At 41.1% G+C, this 18,831-nt stretch overlaps 1 protein-coding gene across 1 annotated transcript in view; it reads left to right on the forward strand.

Annotated features, from left to right (window-relative positions):
- The window catches only part of EBF1 (early B-cell factor 1), a 102,793-nt gene that overhangs the window by 31,477 nt on the left and 52,485 nt on the right, over window positions 1–18,831 (forward strand). Inside the window, exon 4 of the mRNA XM_010141960.1 lies at window positions 6,685–6,811. Within this exon, the coding sequence (XP_010140262.1) occupies window positions 6,685–6,811 (127 nt within the window). The remainder of the gene's footprint in view (window positions 1–6,684; window positions 6,812–18,831) is intronic.

Here is an 18,831-nt window from a genome sequence, read left to right on the forward strand (position 1 = left end):
TTCCTGCTACTGATGCTGTTGCACATATGGCAGCATTTTTTCCATCTGAAGAGTATTCTCTAATGTCCTTCACGGGCTTCACTGTTCTCTCTGTCTCTCTCTCATCCTTCCACTTAAGGACAAGTGTGGATGAAAGGGCATTCCAGAAAAGGAGATATATTAAATGAGCCCTATTCTGAAGCCCTTATGTGATCATGAAAGTGCCCCCTGGGTCCCGTGTAAGCATTTTGTGTGTTAGGATTGAAGCCATTATGGCTATAGATGTTTAACAGGGAAAGGTGAAGAGGCTGGGAGGAAAGTGCTTTGATTTTGGTACTGCAGAATTGGATCTTTCATTATAAATCTTGATTCTATTTATTAGTGGAAGCCATTAATTGGCAATTTCTAATCTCAGGAGAATAAATGCTGGTCAAAACATTGTTGCTGATGGTTGCAAGGCCTTGTCATAAAATTAATAATGTTAGAAGGGGTCCAGACCAAAGTCAATCTTTAGTTGTGAATACTCTAACAGGCTGAAAGTTGGCTTTGAGTGAAAACTATTTCACTGACTGCCTTACAGAATTGCTCTCATAGGTTATGAAACTGAGAAGCAATAGAAAATCCTGTAGGGTAAAAGAAATTATTTCTAAAAGAAGCAGACAGACATGATAAACAAGTGCAGAAAGGCATGAGCTGGCTGAGTGATCCCTAAATAATAGCAATCTGTAAATAATTAAAATTACACACAGTAGCCACCTATGAAGGACAAAATAAATTCTTTCATTTGCCTTCCCATTTCTAAAAATGTCTAGTGCGTTTTCAGAACCCAGGAGGAATATGTTTTTGTTTTACTTTACTAGGATGTAGAATTGAACTGTTGATCCTGTGAATTCCAGAATGGTTTCAACCCTGGGGCAGGTCCATCCTGAGGTGCCAGACAAGCCCAGTTTTGAGCAAACCTGGCCAGGTTATTTTGTCATTGAATTCGATACGCATTTTCCAGTTCATCCCATTTTTTCATGGATTCAAAGAAAACATGATTTTAACTGAGCTACAGAAAATCCAAACCAAAATTGGATAGGTGGAAACTAAAGTAAAAGCATTGAGTCTTGCAGAGCATTTTCACATTTTTTTTCCCTAGCTTCACTTTCAGTTTAATTGCAGGTGGTTTGAGAGATGAAGTCTAATATTTAAATTAAGCATCATTTTGCCACAGACTTTGCATGGGATCTTGGGCAAATCGCATAATCTGCTTAAAGTTCAATTCCCTTTCTCTAAGGTAGTAATAAGATTAGCCACCTTGTTTGGAGAGGTGCTGTGAAGATAATTATCATAAAGGTCCTATATTACTCAGATTTTATTATAGCAAAATCTCTGTAAGTACCTGAGATGCGTGGATATTTAAAATATAAATCCTACCACAGTTCAGAAGCAAAGTTAAAAGAAAAAAAAATTGTTCATTTTAAGGGTGAATTTGTTGCTGTCAAGCAGCATGTGTTATAAATAATTTGAAATGTAAATAATATATTTTTAATTTATTTTACGTGTATTCAAGTTTTGTAATTGAAATATTTATATGCTTGAAATGGAGTTGACTGTGTTAAAAAAAGGAGGTTTAAAATGGTTTCTGAAACACGTATTTATTATTTAAACATATATTTTAGCTGTAAACACTCTTAACATAATTACAACCTTTCTCAGCCAGGGAGAACTAAATAAAAACTTAATTTGTCACATTAATTTTGTGCAGAAATGCAGATACCCTAAGCCAGTAGGTTCAATTAATCCTTAACTCCCATATTCCTTTATAAAAACGACTTTTAAAAGCCCCCGATATTTTTAGAATACAGCAAAACAGGCCATCTAATCCCTTTTTGTCAAGGGACCTTTCGTAACCGACAAACAAACGGCGTTGGTGTCTCGTGCGCACATGCCGAATCTGGACAGCCGACTCCCAGCCAATAGCCTGTTTGCCAGACAGGCTCTGCCTTGCTGCTGGTCCGGTCCACATACACACGGAGCTGTTATTGGCAAGTTCTTACTCGCTGTTCTTCCTGGGTCTGTGCATTGTTGCAAATATTCCAAATTGGAGCTGGTGATAAAAATCCTCCGATGTTTCTGTCTCTTATTGGGGGGCTGAAACTCCAAGAGTCGTGTTTCAGGGCGAATACGTGATTGTGAAGACGAAATTAGTGTCTTATAAATATTCCACAATATTTGCTTAAAATGAACTATTTCTTCAAACTTTTTCCTGCCAAGAACATTCCTCCAGCTGTACTGAGTCAGCTGGAAACAACTTCTTTTGCTTTTATATTAAGAAAAGATGAAGCACTGAAACATCATTTCTTTTACCTTTGTACAGCACAAAAACAGGCTGATTTTTTTTTGGTTTGGTGTTTTAGGGGTTTTTTTAAATGCTGCTGAATCAAAATCTGTGACAGAGTTTTTTATTTTCCTTTTTATGTTTATTATTGATTTTGGAAGTCTCTGCTTTTGCGTGCTTATTTTGGAGGTCTGACTCATTTTAGAAAAATGAGCAGACACCCTCTTTTTGAAAACCAAGGCTTATTAGCATCATCTGGATGCCCAGAATTGAGGCATGCAAAGTCACTGGTCATTTTTAAAAATAAAGGTATCTGAAGGGTCCTGTTCTCACTGAAAGCTGTCGTTACCTTCAGCTGGTGGGATTTTTCTTCATTGCTGTCCTAATGGTCGTCTTCACACGGAGTCCTAGTTAAATTTATGACTGATTGTCACCGTTTCCCTAACCACAAACCAGAGCTCAAGCATGCAAAAATAAACTAGTGACTTGGATTAATGACATCTCCTTGTAAAATGTCACTTTTGAAAAACAGAAAGTAACCTGGCACTCTGACGAGTGTGAAATGACGCTGTATCACACAAGGATGTCCAGAATATATTAGCAAACCACAGAAAGAGGCTTGTTGCGCATACTCCAACCAAACGTGTTTTTTGAAGGATGCACTCAACTCCCTCCATTCTGAAGGTCTCTAACGCAGCTTTTAACACAATCCACATTTGTTTATCTCAAACAGCTAGTGCAGTTGCCAAGCGTCAGACCAATTCACTTGAAAATCCCTTAGGAGAAAGGGTCCAGCTCCAGATCTCAATTAGCCAAATGCTGGAATGGAAGAGGAAGCTGGGTGTGGGATTTTGGCTGGCGGGTTCATCTCCAAATCGCCGGTTAATGCCTTGCTCAAGATTTACATTTAAAAACTGTTGTTCAGAAATGTACGTAACTCATATTTACAGATTCTTAGTTCTTGGCATGTCATTGCCACAGTTGTTAGGATGTCTCTTAATGCACCAATAGTTCCATAGAAATGACCATATGGGATCAGACATGGAGGTTCATCTGGCTCAGTATCTTGTGTTTGGTGCTGGCCAATGACAGATGTCTGTAAAAACAACAGGGTGAGCATGTAGTGATTCTTTCCCAGAACACGTTACCAGCATCCAAGAGCCTGGGGCTTAAAGGCTTCCATGAATGGTGTCCTTACTTTTGATATCCCTTGATGCTACTAGCTCACCTTTTCCAGATGCTTTACATGCAAATATGAGACAGACTGTGCCTTGAAGAAGGAAAAGCTATGTGAGAGGAGAAAACATAAGGTGGAAGGGCCAGGCCACAGGTTGACAGTGTAAACAGGAAAACATCCCATAATCCTGAAATTATTGAAGTCAGGGGCAGATTTGCTCTTTCTGTGGGTTGGCCTGGAGTACCCAGACTTGTGCAGCACCCATTGGATCACTTGGATTGGAAAACAGAATTAGGGCAATTCAGAGAGCTGATCCTTGTCCACAACGCAGATTCTGGCAGCACTGGGGAATCGGAGCTGGAGAGCGAAGGCGAGGTTCAGATGGCAGGTTTTGAAGTGCAATGACAATGTTTGTCCCTTAAAGACAATTTCTTGAGATGACAGCAATGAGTACTGGTATGTAACTGAGCTCACCAGTTCCTTTCTGTGTGCGTGAGAACTGAAGGCTGACCCAGAACAAAGATATTCCTAGCTCAGCGCTATATCCCTGGCAGTGGTCAGTGGTAGACGCTGAGGAGAAAAAGTAAAATGAAAAGGTACGTGTATTCGCCTGGTGTACCTCCCAAGCTTTAGTTCTAGAGAAGAGAGGAGTAAAATATATCCTGAGTATGCTAAACCATAGGAGTTCAGACATAATGTTCACCCTTTGGGAATGTGTGGGTGAAATTATTGTATATTTGTGGTTTTAAACACAGTTAAACTTATTTACTTCAGAGCACAAAGGAAAACCAAACTGTTTGTGGAGAACAAACTAGGAAACTTGCTTAACTCTCCCCAGCTCTCTTTAACAATGGACCATAAATAGGTCAGACATTTCTTGGGAACTAGGGAAGATGAGTATTGGAAAATGCCACAAATTATGTTTAAAGAACATTAAAGTGGTGACAGACCAGTAAATGCTGGGAAATTCAAAGATACAACCAGAAGCTGCCTATATAGCTCTTGCCAGAGTCATGGTTAGGGGTACAAGGCACATGCTGATGTAGTAAGACTAGCATGTTAACCTTTACTGTTAAAATCCTTGGCTGTTTTGACAAATATTTTCCCCCTAAAAATGTCATGAAACTTTTCTCATCTTGCCAGTTCACCCTGTTAACTAGAACCACTCGAGGATGGGATTTATCTCAACTATGTTTGGCTGCCTACAGTTAAGCATCTAGTCTAAACTTGTCATTTCTGTTCACTGGAGAGAAGTAGATGCTTCCAGAGAGCAGCTCATCCCAACGTGAGAGGTGTCTAAAGCAGTGGAAATAAACAGCTCTTTGCACTGCTTTGTGCCTCCACTGAGAGTGTGTAGAGAATTGGACCAGACTTGTAGGTGTTGGTCAGCCCACCTGTAAAACAACTCGGTTTAAGTGAAAGCAATCTTTGGAACTTTGCTTTTTGGTTTTGTTTTGATTTTTTTGTTTGGTTTGGTTTGTTTTGGTGTGTGTGGGTTTTTTGTCTTTTTTAAATCCAGTTGCTAGAGTCGTTTAGAAAAAAGGCTCGTTTATTTTAAAAATAAGTTTCCAAATCACATGATTTCAAAGCAGAGCCTGAAAACATGTTCTTTGGAGCTCACAAAGGCAGTGGCATCAATTCCTACATGATTATTTCTAAAATGATATATGACTTAAGACTTCTGTGGATCTGAATAACTTTTGGAGCATTTGATGCTGGTGGTTTTGGTTTTAATCTTTAACTTGGCTTAATATTAATTTTCTTATTTTAAATATGGAAAACTTCCTACTGTGTGTGCCATTTCCCTCAGTAACACAGATGGCTCTCAGACAGACATTACTCTCCTTCTGTGCTTTTTTAGTCCTGTGCCCTAAAGAAAGAACTGGTTAAAAGTCTAATTTTTTGTTACGACCTTGCTACAATTTTGGAATATTTGGATCCTATTGAAAATAAATTTGTATTAAAAAAAAAGTAATCAAAAAACTGAAATGTATTCCCTAATCCAGGACATGACTCTACCAACAGCATAAAGCAGTTGACTGTCTGTCTGTACAGGGCTTTGCTCACTTTCTGCCCTGGTTATGGTGTTGGTCTTGTTTGCACTTCGTTGGAAGTGTGTTAATGTGCCGCAGTTGGAGAAGGTTCATCTGAGTGCCAGAGCTGTTGCTTCTTTGCTGAACACAGTCGTGTCGCCTTTTCTGTATAGCTCTTGCACTATTCTTGTCTGAGGGAGCATAAGGAGTAAGAAGAGGCCATCGCACTGATGGGGAGGATGATGCTGTAGTTTGAGGGCAGCACAGATTTGAGTCAACCTGCCCTCAATCAGTGAACTCCTAATGGCTCTAACAGTAATTTCAGGGACTAGGTTTTAAATCCAGTGCAGAATCCTGAAAGAGCAAAAATGGTCCAGAGCCTGGGAAGTGCAGCACTGACCCACCCCAGCCTGTTGGGTTAAAAGGATTGGTGTCCCCATCCCCAGCAGCAAAAGAAATTTAAGTGTGTCTCCTTGTTCCTGTGTAAACCCTTATCTGCAGGAGCCCTCTGAGATGTGTGTCAGTCATTGCAGTGGAGGCAAACTGAGCATGTCTATTTTGAGTGCTCTGATCATTAGTAAGGAATGATCCAGCATCCTTCGGAAGCCAAACTTGACATTTCTGCAGTAATCGGTTATACCTCCACGAAATGAATCCAAAATTGAAAGAGCAGCACATGGTGCTTTTGCAGTGCACTGGCCCCCAGCTGACATCTGTACACCTAAAAGCCTCTTGGGCTTGGGCTGTGCAGTGGATCTCAGCCTGGGCTCGCGCTGTGCCATGTTCACACGTATAACTGCATGTCATTTATCAGTCAGATTTTTTTGACACTGTCATGACCCCCATGTTCACCTGAGCAAATATAGGCATCCCGCTTCTGTAAGCTAAAGGTATTGCATTAAACCAAGGCTAATGCTTGTACTAGGAAGCAAGTGCCTGCCATGTATGAAAACAGAACTAATGTCATTATAGCTGAGAAGGAGAATGTGTGTAAATATTGTAGTCACTGGCTTTGTGTGGGTTACATCAAGATTGTATTCAAACATTGACAGGTTAATTACATGTTTCAAAGCTTGTTTACTGTGATCTGAGAGGAAAGTGTTATTAAAGAAGTGTTCAACATCTAACAGTGCTTTTTTTCCCCCTTCTCCCTTCTGAATATTTTCCTCTAGCTGATTACTCCTCATGCCATCCGTGTGCAGACACCTCCCCGACATATCCCAGGGGTTGTAGAAGTCACATTGTCCTACAAGTCTAAGCAGTTTTGCAAGGGAACGCCTGGAAGATTCATTTACACAGGTAAGGATGCTGTAGTACTAGATGTAATGTGGGGAAATAGGGCAGGCAGTATATCACACTTGCTAGGGCTTCTGCTTTCGTCATTAAAATCTGTATTGTATTTTATTACTTTGGCTGAGCACATCATTGAAGGTACCAGTTTAAGGTTGGGTTTCAGAAATGGATGACCATAGAGATGAATCTGAAAACAGACCAGTGTGGGATTTTTGTTTGCTCGTTTGTCCTTGCAATGGGATATCTCTTTACCCAGGAGGGGAGGAGGAAGGAGAGAAACAGATACTCCAGAACTTAAATGGAGGAAGAGCGCAAGCGTGATGAGCCAGACATACTAGTGCAATCACAAACCTGCCTTCTGAGAAGTGTCTTGCTATACATCTCCATCTCATGTTGTCTGGCAAATGTCGCAAGTGTTCAAAGCAGCAGCCTGTTTGCCTGCCCTTCGCACCGTAACATACTTGCCTTCGGCTCACAGAGGGGCTAAGTAGCTTTCACCCCAGCTGGTGCTGCAGACACAGTGACCTGCAGTGTGTTTTGGGGTGGCATCCCACACTGAGATCACTACGTTGAGTGGTTTGGCCTGAAGAATTGGCAAAGAACCATGCTAGGACGTTGCAGGTGCTGTCAGTGCTAAACCACTCTCAGTAGTGATAAGAATGGCTTGGCAAAGAAATCAAGTAGCGCCTAACTTTTTAAAAAGACTGTTGTTGATTCCTTGGAAGATGCACATGCTACAGGAATTAAAGGCTTGGTCTGGGTTTTGACAAGCTTGTCCTTTTATGTGCTTGTTGTTCGACGTATGCAGACAGGACTGCTTCAGTAACTATTTGCCTAATTGTGGTTCGTCACAATCCGGCACAATTCCTTTCCCCGTTCTTGATTGCCCCCAAAACTTTCAGAATAAGATGGATGATAAATACCTGTGGCTGCGAGGCACTCTGAACTACACGGGGCACATACACTGCTCCACCTGTGAATGTACACACAACGTCTCAAGGCAGAACAGAGATCTCTGTGCTCCAGTTGGATAATGAAGCTCTCATTTGGTTTTTTTTATACTGAGTAAGTTGAACAAAGGTGCCTTGTAAACCTTTGTCATTGTCTTCAAATACCCTCTCCCCCAGTTGGGATTATGCACTGGGTTTCTTTAAACTGGGTCTTAAAGTGTTCAGGTATCTCCTTGCTGGCTGAGCAGCAGGTGCTTGTGGAGGCTGTGGGTATTTATTGTGAGCATCACGAGTTCCACAGTGCGTGGGGAAGTGTTATACACCGGACAATAACACACCATATCAAAAATGTTACTTGGGGTTTGAATGTGTTGGCACAAAAGAAAAAGCAAAAGCAAGGAGTCAGATTGCCGGTGTATACCACAGGCAAGTGTCACCCAGAGCTCTGGATGGTTTGACCACAAGCCCTTTCCCTTCTCGCTTTCTTACAATCAACTGTGCTGTCCTGTTTGTTGTCGAGCCACTGGGGTGGCTGCATCTTGGGCTGGTGGAGCGGGAAGTATGCACACAGAAGAAGAAAGGGAGGGACCCTGCCCTTCTTGAGTTTCCATAGAAATTTTTGGGGACGTTGAATTACGATTTAAGTGTAAAAATGGCTTGGGCCCGTTTTGGTTTTTCTTTTCAGATCATCATTAATTAGCTTTTCCAGTAAAAAGGAAGGCGGTGGTTTAGCCTGTCTGCCCAGAAGCAGATGGCTGCATGCGGAAATAAGGTGCCCCGGTAGGGAGAGTGTTTCCATATATGCATTTTCAGGTTAGTGTTTAAAACACGTTGTTTTTCATTGAATAAATGCAAGTTATGAAATACTAAGCAACAATGATAAAATCAGAGGTGATCCAATCCACGGACAATTCTCCTACTTATGCGGCTTTCATGGAGTTACGGTAGATACGGAAAAGCTATTGTGACTGAAATTGTACCTCACGCAATTTGCATTTTCCTTTTGGAGGCAGCCTGAACTTAAATGTGGCTTTTTAAAAAGGACTAAATGAAACTAAAATAAAAACAATTAATGCATCCTGACCTTCAGAAGTGCCTTCCAGCCCTTTAAACAAAATGCAGGTTGAGTACACGCCTGCCGATTAGTTTTAGTTAATTGAAAATTATAGGATTGACCCAAGAGGAAAATTTTGTTTGCACTCCAATCACTTTTACAAATTAAGGAAAATTACCACAATTTTGTTTAGCTAAGGTTTCACACTGAGTTCACGAAATTAGCTCAGCCATCCCAACAAAGTCAGCACTTTGTTAGTGAGCACTAGAAAAAAACTAATAGTCTATGGTGTGTACAAACGAAGCATAGAAAAAGCTATGATGCTTTAGAGAACTAGGCCAAGTGTTTTTAATTAGGATTATTGGTTCATTGTAAGTTTTGAAGAACAATCAAACTAGCAGATTAGCTGTTTCTTTTAAAGCTAGAATTTCTTGCCATTCATTTTTCCCATGAGAACTTGTTTTAACTCCCACATAGCACTATTTTTTTCTTTTTCTTTTTTTTTTTTTTTTAACAAGGCCTGCAGGAAATGGACCAATTGGAAGTTGGGATACAGTAACATTCCCCAGCATCACTCCAGCCGATGGGAGTTTTTCACAATGTTCTTCAGTGAACTCAGTGTTCTGGAACATATTACAAAACCACAGAGGCCAAATGTTTTCTCAGAGGAGTTTGGCCTCTGTTTTTGGCCGAAAACATTTCAGCATCACTTGCTGCTTATTTACCCTGCTATTAAGAACAAGAAAAGGGGAGAGGAGGTAAAAAAAGAGGAAAAAAATTAGAAAAAAGAGAGAGTGTGAGAGAGAGAGAAAAAAAAAAAGACCTGGGGTTTGTGGGCGGTGCAGGAGTTGATCAAGCGTAGTTTCCTTTCTGGTGAGAATGTCCCTGCTCGTTAATGGTCCCATTTTGTGGTCAGGTCTCATTTAGAAGAAATTATTTTTAATCAGTGTTCAACAAAATATCCCCTCAAGCCACCTGGCTGTAAACTGTTTTTTTCTTACTGTTAAGTACTTAAGTTCTCAGAAGAAAATACCCAGTGACCCATTAATTTTGGCCTTTTTTTCCCCTTTAACTGCAAATAACGTAGTAACATGATCTCTAAGTAGTCCATGTGCCATCTAGGAATCAAGGTCACATATATACAGAGAAATCCTGGCTTTTGTAGGTATTTTTGAAAGAAATAAACCAGTGTCAACTCTGTGTTTACAAGAAAACATAAGTATTTTTATTTTCCATCAGCAAAACAAGCCATTAGCTGCACTTATAGAGCAATTATTTCTTAGATTTTAATCTTTGACATTCCTGACGGAAGATTATTAGAAATACAGAAGTCTGAACACATCCTGCATGTGTGTTCATTTTGGAATGATACTAAAAGTCCATATTGCGTATGGAAATAGGCAAACATGCTGGGCAGCGTTTCCCTGTGGCACGCCTCATGGTAGTGAAGAGCACTGAGCGAATTAAGCTTTGTGTCACAACCTGGGAGTCAGGTAGGTGTCACGACCATTATTTTAGGGCTGGAGAAACCGAGATAAAGGAAGAAGCTATTAGGGATACAAATTCGTAAGTAGTTTGCCAAGATGACTTAGGGCATATATGGTTGAGATGCATAAGGGATGAAAATCGGCCCAAATTTGTGATACCTGGACAGACCTTTGAGAGTTGTCTTTTTTTTTTAAATTTGTTTAATTAAAAAAAAGATGGGTGCATCATGTTCTGCATGATTTTCACGGATGACTTTGGCTGTGGTACTAAACCGCAAAACTTGAATGGGACTGCCTGAATTAAGTGAAAGGAGAATTTATCTCACTGCGTATTGGAAAGGACATGTGGAATGCCCATAAAAATGCATTATGCTGTGTCTTCTACCACCTGCTCAGTTTAGGGCTTTGTGCTTTTGTTCCCAAGCTAGAGTGAAGGATTACATAGGAGCTTTGTCACTGAGGTTATATATATAACATGGGGTTAATTCGGATTCTTGGCTGAGCAGCACCCTAAATATTGTTCCTGTTTTGAAAATTGGTTTACGTGGCTGGATGCAGGTTGGAATTTAGGGACCATTTTCATTTGCATTAGTCTTGCAGGGAGGCTGCAGGCTAAACCATTTGTGTGCTGACATGGTACCTAGAGAAAGTGGTGAGTCCCCCACTGTTCAGTTGGGGTTTGTTATGAGCTATGGGATGCGGTGTGTCTCTAGAAGTGCTACTAACAGGAGTGGGTGAAGGTAGGGTCAGTGTAGACACACAGGGCTCGCTGTGCAGCGTGACTAACAGAGATGCTGAGCGCTGATCCTCTGGGATAACTGTGAGGAAGCCGAGGAGGTCAGAGTGGAGCACCACCGAGTCTGACCAGTGTTTGCGTTACGCTTTTGGGCCATTGTGTGTAGAGAGATGTAGAAATGCTAGCACTGTGAAGGTCAAGATATTTGCAGAGTTTCTGGGAAACTGCCTTGTTTTCTAAAATGTCATAGGGCTTCTCAGAGAACTTTTCACTCCTCTGGTTACTACACAGAAGAAATAGCCTCATGTGGAAAAATCCCTGCTCCATCCTCATTTCACCCTTTATTTACTTCCAGAAACATTTGAGACTGTGTACAAACAGGAAGAGCCTTGCAGATCACAGATGATTTGGGTAACATTTTCAAAAGTCTCGGTTTTAGGTGGCTTAATTTTTAGATTTTCATCTTTAAATGGGTTAATTTATAGAAGCACAGGGGTAGATCAAAAACTACCCTTCACCATTAAAAGTTTCTGTCCACGGCCCTAGAAGCGGAGGTTTAAGTCATGTACGCAGATCTGATCGGGATTTGAAGCACTTAAAAGGTGGTCTGCAGTCCCTAAAGTTTCCAGCCTGGTAAACAGTGATTCTTTTGCTATGAAAAATTTCTGCTTTCGAGAAGGCACCAATTGCTATGAAAAGTTCAAAAGATACGTGACCAATGAAGTAGTCAGTTTTCAGAATGGAGAGTTCTGGAGTTTGTAGGCTTTAAAAAAATAAAAAAGACAAGAAGGCGAAAAAGGAAGTGGTGATAAGAGACAGACTGGCTGTCAAGAGGTTCCTGTAGCCCCACTGGAGCCGTTCTTGATCCCTGCGGGCTAGAGTTTGACCCTTACACCAGCTAACCTTGGCCATAGCTGTGTATCTCTTCTTTCCTGAGAAATGTTAAAACCTACTGGCAGTTATTCTCAACATCAGTAATACGCAACCTCATTAGTTTTACAATGCCTTATTCATGTGTGTTTATTATTAAATCATGAGCACTTAAATAGTTGATTAGTATAAATGAAGAGAGAAGGCCACCATCAACAGAACAATAAAAATAAAATAAAAGAAGCCAGCATCTCTGATGCTGGTTTGGGTTTTATCCTGATCTGTTTATAAAATCTTCACCCTTAAAGATATGACAATCATTAATCTGAAATGAAATACAGAGCACATCACTCCTCCAGAAGAGTGACCAGCTATGAGATCTGGTAGCTAGCAAATGAATGCCATTTGTTTTTAACAGCAGTTTTTATCTGTCTTTCACTAGTAAATATTAATAACAGTGGTAGAATAAAAAGTATCAGCTGTCTCCAAGTTAAATAGTCATGGAGTGCTACAGAAGAACAGAACAAAATTCCTCAATACAAAGAAATGTGTGAAGTTTAAAATAAGAGCCGGTGTCTGTTTGTAAAAGCAGGAGAGCCCTGCGCTGCAGGTTACCCTGCACTTTGGACACTCAGTATAAAGTCTGTTCCTCATCTCACAGAGACTCTACAGAGGACGAAGGAGAGATGGTAAATCCTAACTGTAGCACAAGCAAGTAAGGAAGAATTAAATTAAATCCTTTGTAAATGTAGACTTTTACTGGTGAATTTAAGTAATGTCTCTAGAAACAAAACAAAAAAACCCTCATAACAGCGATTTGGAAAATGTCCTAATGCAGAGTTTACTGGGTTCCCCCTTCATCTCATTGTGCTGACTGTTTGTTCCCAGCTAGACCTTGCACTGGAAGCATCAAGTGGTGTGTGGATCTCAGAGGTGGACCTGTCTTTGGGGTGGTGCGTTGGGCTGAAGAAGTTAAGCTGTATGCGTGGCTTCTTGCTACCATAGGAGTTTGCCATATGCACTGACGGACTGGGTCCTCATGGCACCACTGTCTGGGTCATTTGCGGGTAAAAATACAGATGGGAAAACAAGGGAGGGATTGGTGCAGTCTTTCCCTCCAAGCACCCACATCGGTGATGTGTTCTTGAGTGTTACCTGCCCTTGAAAAGGAAAGTGCCCTCAGGAAATCTCTCTTTGAGTTTAAGCTTGAACTTGGCCCTTTCTAAGTTCCAGTCCATTAACTTAGTTGCTCTGCTGAGTCAGTGCTAACACCTGGTCTGCTTGGCCTGTCTGAAAATTTTTAGAGAAAAAAAAAATAAAATGGTTGCAATTGTTTTGAAACAAGCTTTCCTAGATGAAATAACTCTGGTCTTCATTATTTGATAGTGGGTTGGTCGTTAGCACTGTTACAAAAGTGTTTTGGTTTGAAGTTTGCTAGGACGTGCCCAGTGGAGTGAAGTACAGAGGGTTAGCAGGGTTGGATATTAGTAATATCAGGGTTGTCGGTTTGGTTTGCAAAAATTCAGGAAAGGAAGCTGGAAGGAATCCTAATAGATTGCAGGGAAAAGGGTGTTACCAGAGAGTGAGGAGGTAGCAGAGCTAGAGTGGAAAATCCCTTTTGTATGCTAATAGGAACAGAGAGCCCTCATATCTTTGGTATTTCTTAAACACTGGCAGCACCGTAACACACTGCAAGAACCAGTCGCTAAAAGCGTGCAGTGTACCTGTAGGACAGCTGCAAAATGAAAGCAATTATAGCAACCATCAGAATAAAGCTGGCTGTGAAGGAAACATATTATTTTGCATATTTTATGTATACACTTTCCAAGAAATATGACCTTTATTTTCTAGTTAGAGGGAAGTGCAATCAGAATCTACGCAGGAAAGGGTAGCTGGATCATTAAAAAGAATATTTTCTCTGATATTAGAAGTCTAAATGGGCGCTAGTCCTTATTCACAACCTTGGCTGTTTCTGTCTGCCCTGAGTTAATAAGGGATAAGGCCAAAAGAGAAATAAATCACCGAAGTCCCTGTCCAAAGAAAACATATTGACTACAGCCAAGCAAATAACAGCCCATAACCAATGGTCCCATTCATCATTCATGTAATAGGGATATAAAGTATTCTCTACCTAAGAAACCACAGAGTAGGAAAAAGCCTGATAAGCCCCCAATCTAAGCTATGTGATTTGATTATTAAAGGACATGAACTGTTTGTCACATACCTTTAATCTTTAAGATGTGTTGCCATTTCTAAACTATAAATTTGTGGTAAAGGATTAGAAAGCTATTAACGATAAAGGTATAAACTAGACTTCAGAAGGATTCCTGCAATTGTCATGCAACCCTGTAGACCCTTGCAACCTTAACCTATTGAATATGATATAACATAATTATCTGACCTTCAAAGCTGATAAACCATATTTTGCTTTTCAAGTTCCTGACTTACTCCATGATAAATTAACCCTCTGCGTTCACAAAATAAGCCTTGTAAAGTCTTTTCTTTATCCCCACCCCAAAACCTTTAAATTTTCATGCCTTTGCTTCAAAACTCTTATTACAGATTGAAATTGTTAATCTTTTTTTATTCTCCTTTTAAATCATGTCAGTTGATAAGTTATTATTCCCTCTTTTAAAAAATTGACGAATAAAACAGAGAGTGGAGATCAATTTCTAAAGAGCCTGAACTGTGCTCTGTTTCTACGGGGGGCTTCACTGCCTCCTTTCTTAATGTATGGGCATTCAGATTAGACAAATGCTGCAGAAACAGACAGTTTATGGTAGCAGCAGTGGCTGTACTGCCGCCCTTAATGCATTTTAATCCTGTGCTCTGAGAAGAGGGACAAGGGACAAGGCTGGCCCAGGAAGCAGACTCCTCGGCTACTTCATGCCACTGAAACATTTCAAGATGGTTAGCTGGGAATTCCGGCTGCCTTGCGGGTATGTGTGTAGCTAATGCGTCCCTCCCGTGCTTCTCATGGGGTGCAGCAAGGTTTGATTTCTCCCTGGAACCATATGCAGGATTTGCTGTGTGTTGTTGAAAAATAGCCAAACTGTGGGCTAGACCGAGGTGCCTGTGCGCACAGCACGCTGGTTCTGGTGAGCAAGTCAGGGCATGAATTTAGTCCAGGGCCGCCTGAGGCATGCTCTTGCACAGCACTACCTGCAAAATAGCCTCCTTAAGATGTGCTTAATCCTTTGAGGTGCTTGTTAGTGAGGGTTCATTTTGCTTAGGCGTTTTGTTACACACGTGAACGCTCTGTGGCTGGCTCAGACCAGGAGTGTGCTGTACAGCCATTGTTCCCCCGAGGCAGGGCTTGGGCAGCCTCGCTTGCTTTGTGCTTGTACTAGCATCCCTGAGCAGCCAGTGATGCTTATCTAGCCTGGTTAAAGCTTGCTGACAGCAATGACTACAGAGTAGATGTGTCCCAGTATAGCCCATGTCTACAGATTCAGGCTTTTTTGTTAATATATGATAAAAGGAAAATCTTGTACTTGCAGCCTTTCATCTCAGTGGATGCAAGAGCAATTTATTGTAAGGAGTGTGAAGTTCTCTGTACTTTTCTGCTGTCTTGCAAGAACTCACACAGGCTCCTCTGCTTAGTTACGATGGTACCAAGTACGTAAGTGATGTGGTCTGCTGTGGTATCTGGATGGAGATACTGGAAACAGTTTAGTCCCAGTATGACTCGGTGCAATCCTGGCAGCTTCTCAGGCTTGCCCAAAACACCAAAGTTGCCTCCTGGTACAGGTTGCAGTGTCCATTTTTACTTTATTTAAAGTCAGTTTGAGTATTTCTGTATGTAAGGTGTTGTAGTCTCAGTGCAGACATGACCTTGTAGGCTGGAGAGACACTGTACTGCTGGCACCACAGGAGCCAACAGAGGGAAAGACAAGCAACTCTGAAAGGGAAGGAACTGTACCCAAGGTGTTTTAAATGATCTGAGGCATTTGGCAATACCGCACATTTATTTCATAATGACTAATACCTTAGAGAAAGTAGAATTTCCTTAAATATTTAATCTGCACGAAAGTTTCAACAATCTCAACAAACGTCCCTCGGACCTTCTGGCATATCTGTATTATCACCCAGTTGCTGATGTTGGTAACTTCCCCTCAGACCCACTGAAAAAACCCAAACCCTCAAGCCCAATAAAAAAGATCTCAATCCAATTGACTGAGGTCTGTGTATAACTATAACCTTCCCTGAAAGGTGTTTTGCCACCGGATCTTGCTAGTTGTCTCTCGTGAGCTCTGCAGTTACAGAAGCATAAAACCACCTTTACTTAATTCTGCCAAGCCAAGCATATGCAGATCTTTTAGTCCACAAGGTAGGACAGAAGTTAAGTATAGTAGTGCACAAACGTGTTAGCACGATGTAAATTAGACTGTGTTTTTGCAGCAGGTCAGCTATTCTGCGTGAACTTCTTTCATACTCACGCTAAAGTTAGACTACCAAGTGCCAGGCAGTTTACACCTTGGGGAGGGGAGTGTGGGCCATCCATTTGGTATCACAATAAAAAGGTACCTGGATTTGGACATATACCCTTGAAGACCTAGTTTCGCACAGTTTGCCCTTGGGATTTGCATGGCCATCCCCACTGTTATTTCATCTTTCAGTGTATTCTTTAATTTCCCTCCTCTCCCTTCCCTTCCAAATGTGATTTTTTTCTTTCTCATCTTCTTCCTGTTGGCATAAATTGTGGTTAACCTCTTTGCATGAAGAGTTGTGGACTTGAACTGCTCTTGCATAGCACCAGGTGTCAGCATTGGTGGTTAACAAGAGGAAACTCCATTCTCAGCAGAGAGAGGGTTAATTAAAAAAACAACAAAAAACCAGAGAAACTACACACAATCAACTAAGAATGGTATTTTTTAAGTCCCCATGGGGAACAGAAAATGCACATGGAAATTAAGATGTTGTAACAGTCATCTAGCAAGAATAACGTTTGTTAAACCAGAAACTGATGCCAAACTCTCCACTTTAAATCTGTGAAAATTACAGAGCAAACTCATGATGTCTATGAATAATTGTGAAAGTCGCTGTTGCTTTTTAGCAGTGCAGCATCTTCCAGGGTGGGCTTTATCCATTTTCAACATGATGAGGTCCTCTTTTGCCTTGTCTGCATAATGGATAGAAATGTGGTGAGCTCTGGTAGCCCTCCCTGTGGAGATCTGGGGCACAATAACCCCTTAACCGTCTCAGACATCTTCTTAGAAGTGGGCAAATCATCGTTAGAGAACTTTTCTGTCTGTCCTCTGTCTGCAGATGGGCTCTAAACAACTGCTGCAATATGCACTTGGGTGGCTGAAGCTGGCCGAGAAGCATTACACTCTCAGTGACCCCACGTGCCAGGTGCTGTGTAGGAACGTAACTATTGCCCCAAGTATTACAATTCCGTGGCAGTTTCTGAAACACATGTTCTTATTGATCACTTCATGGTTTTGTTTTGTTGGAGTGGGTGCTTTCCTTCGAAGAGTACGACTCGTCAAACAAAATACATAGTCCGTATGCTCGGATGCTTCAGGCAGCAAGCTTGCATTTGTTAAAATGAAAGGCAATATTTTACTGCCAGAAGTAAGATGAAGGGTCATTTCTGCAAGGGAAATATTTTTTCCAAATAGATCTCTGTCTAGTTTCACCGCTCCAAAAAGAATTCTTCCCAAAGTTCACAGGCATGTTGTGCACAGCTACTAGAAATAGTTGTTACAGCGTTGTTCCTAAAAATAGGTCTTAAAGCGGTCATCACGCTGAAAAACAATAATATTTTCTCTACGGGTTTTTAATTTTGAGGTTGGTTTAGTTCCCTTAAGTCTTGTCTTGAAATGTGCATGTCATTTAGTTAGAAGGGAGAGAGTGAAACGTGCCTCCCCCATTTGCCGTGGACCATTTTCCCCGGGTGTTTTTGTCAGCTCAGGCTCTGTTATTGATGGAGCAGCTCTCGGGGCCAGCGCACAGGTCTGGCAGGTCAGGGACAGGCCAAGAATCTGCACTAGGTGTCTTCTGTTCTGGAATGAAGAACTTAGTTCAAATTTCCCAAAGATAAGGCCAGTCTGCGCATTGTTTCTTCACCAAAACTGTTCATCCTTGCATCGCTTGCAAGTTCTGTTAAAAAGACAAATGAACCTTCTTTAAAGTGGGGCCTAAGGGAGAGGATGGAAACGACCCCCTCCCCTCTCCAATTTACCCCATTAGACTTTTTTTCACAGATGTTATGCTGATTAGAGCTGGGAAATAAGGGTATTTCTGTGGGCCATGAATATTCATTTGGTTTTTGGCGATGAATTTCCTCGAGTTTCCCTGTAGTATTTCACTCCCTGTGAATGTCTGAACAAGTGGCTTAGCTGAGACAGTCCGTTTTAAGAAAAACTCAGAGGTGCTATGGAAAGTTCACTTTCCATAGCGTGTATATCTTTGCCTGAACAAAAGGATGTAAAACTTATTGTGGGCTCTGAAGAAATGTGACTGAAACCAGGACTTACACCGGTGAAGTGATGCCCTCTCTGAACTTACATTACAAATGGAGAATTTTAACTAAAAATTTGTAACGATCGATAAGGATAAGGTTAATCAGAGAAACTATTTGACAAATCCTTTCAGCTAACAAGTTACTTGGAGAAAAAGATCTCTTTGGACAGTTACTGAGAGGGAATGGTTTGTTATGAATTATTTGCCTCCCTGGAGTGCTGATACCCAGATCTGAAGAAGCTGCTGGACTTGCTCTTTGAGGGGTCTGCAGTGCTGTGTCTAATGAGACCAGATGGATATGAGCAGAAATCTGTACAATTTACAGCAGAAAATCCCAGGGATTTTTTTCTTTTAAATTTTTTTTAGTATTATAAAATGTTGAATGGAGATTACTGTACCTCCTACTGTTAGATCTTCTCATTCTGCAGTAAATGTGAGGATGGAAATTGTAGCTGATGTGT

This window comes from Buceros rhinoceros, unplaced genomic scaffold (assembly GCF_000710305.1).
Source record: "Buceros rhinoceros silvestris isolate BGI_N320 unplaced genomic scaffold, ASM71030v1 scaffold13408, whole genome shotgun sequence".
Classification (NCBI taxonomy): domain Eukaryota; kingdom Metazoa; phylum Chordata; class Aves; order Bucerotiformes; family Bucerotidae; genus Buceros; species Buceros rhinoceros.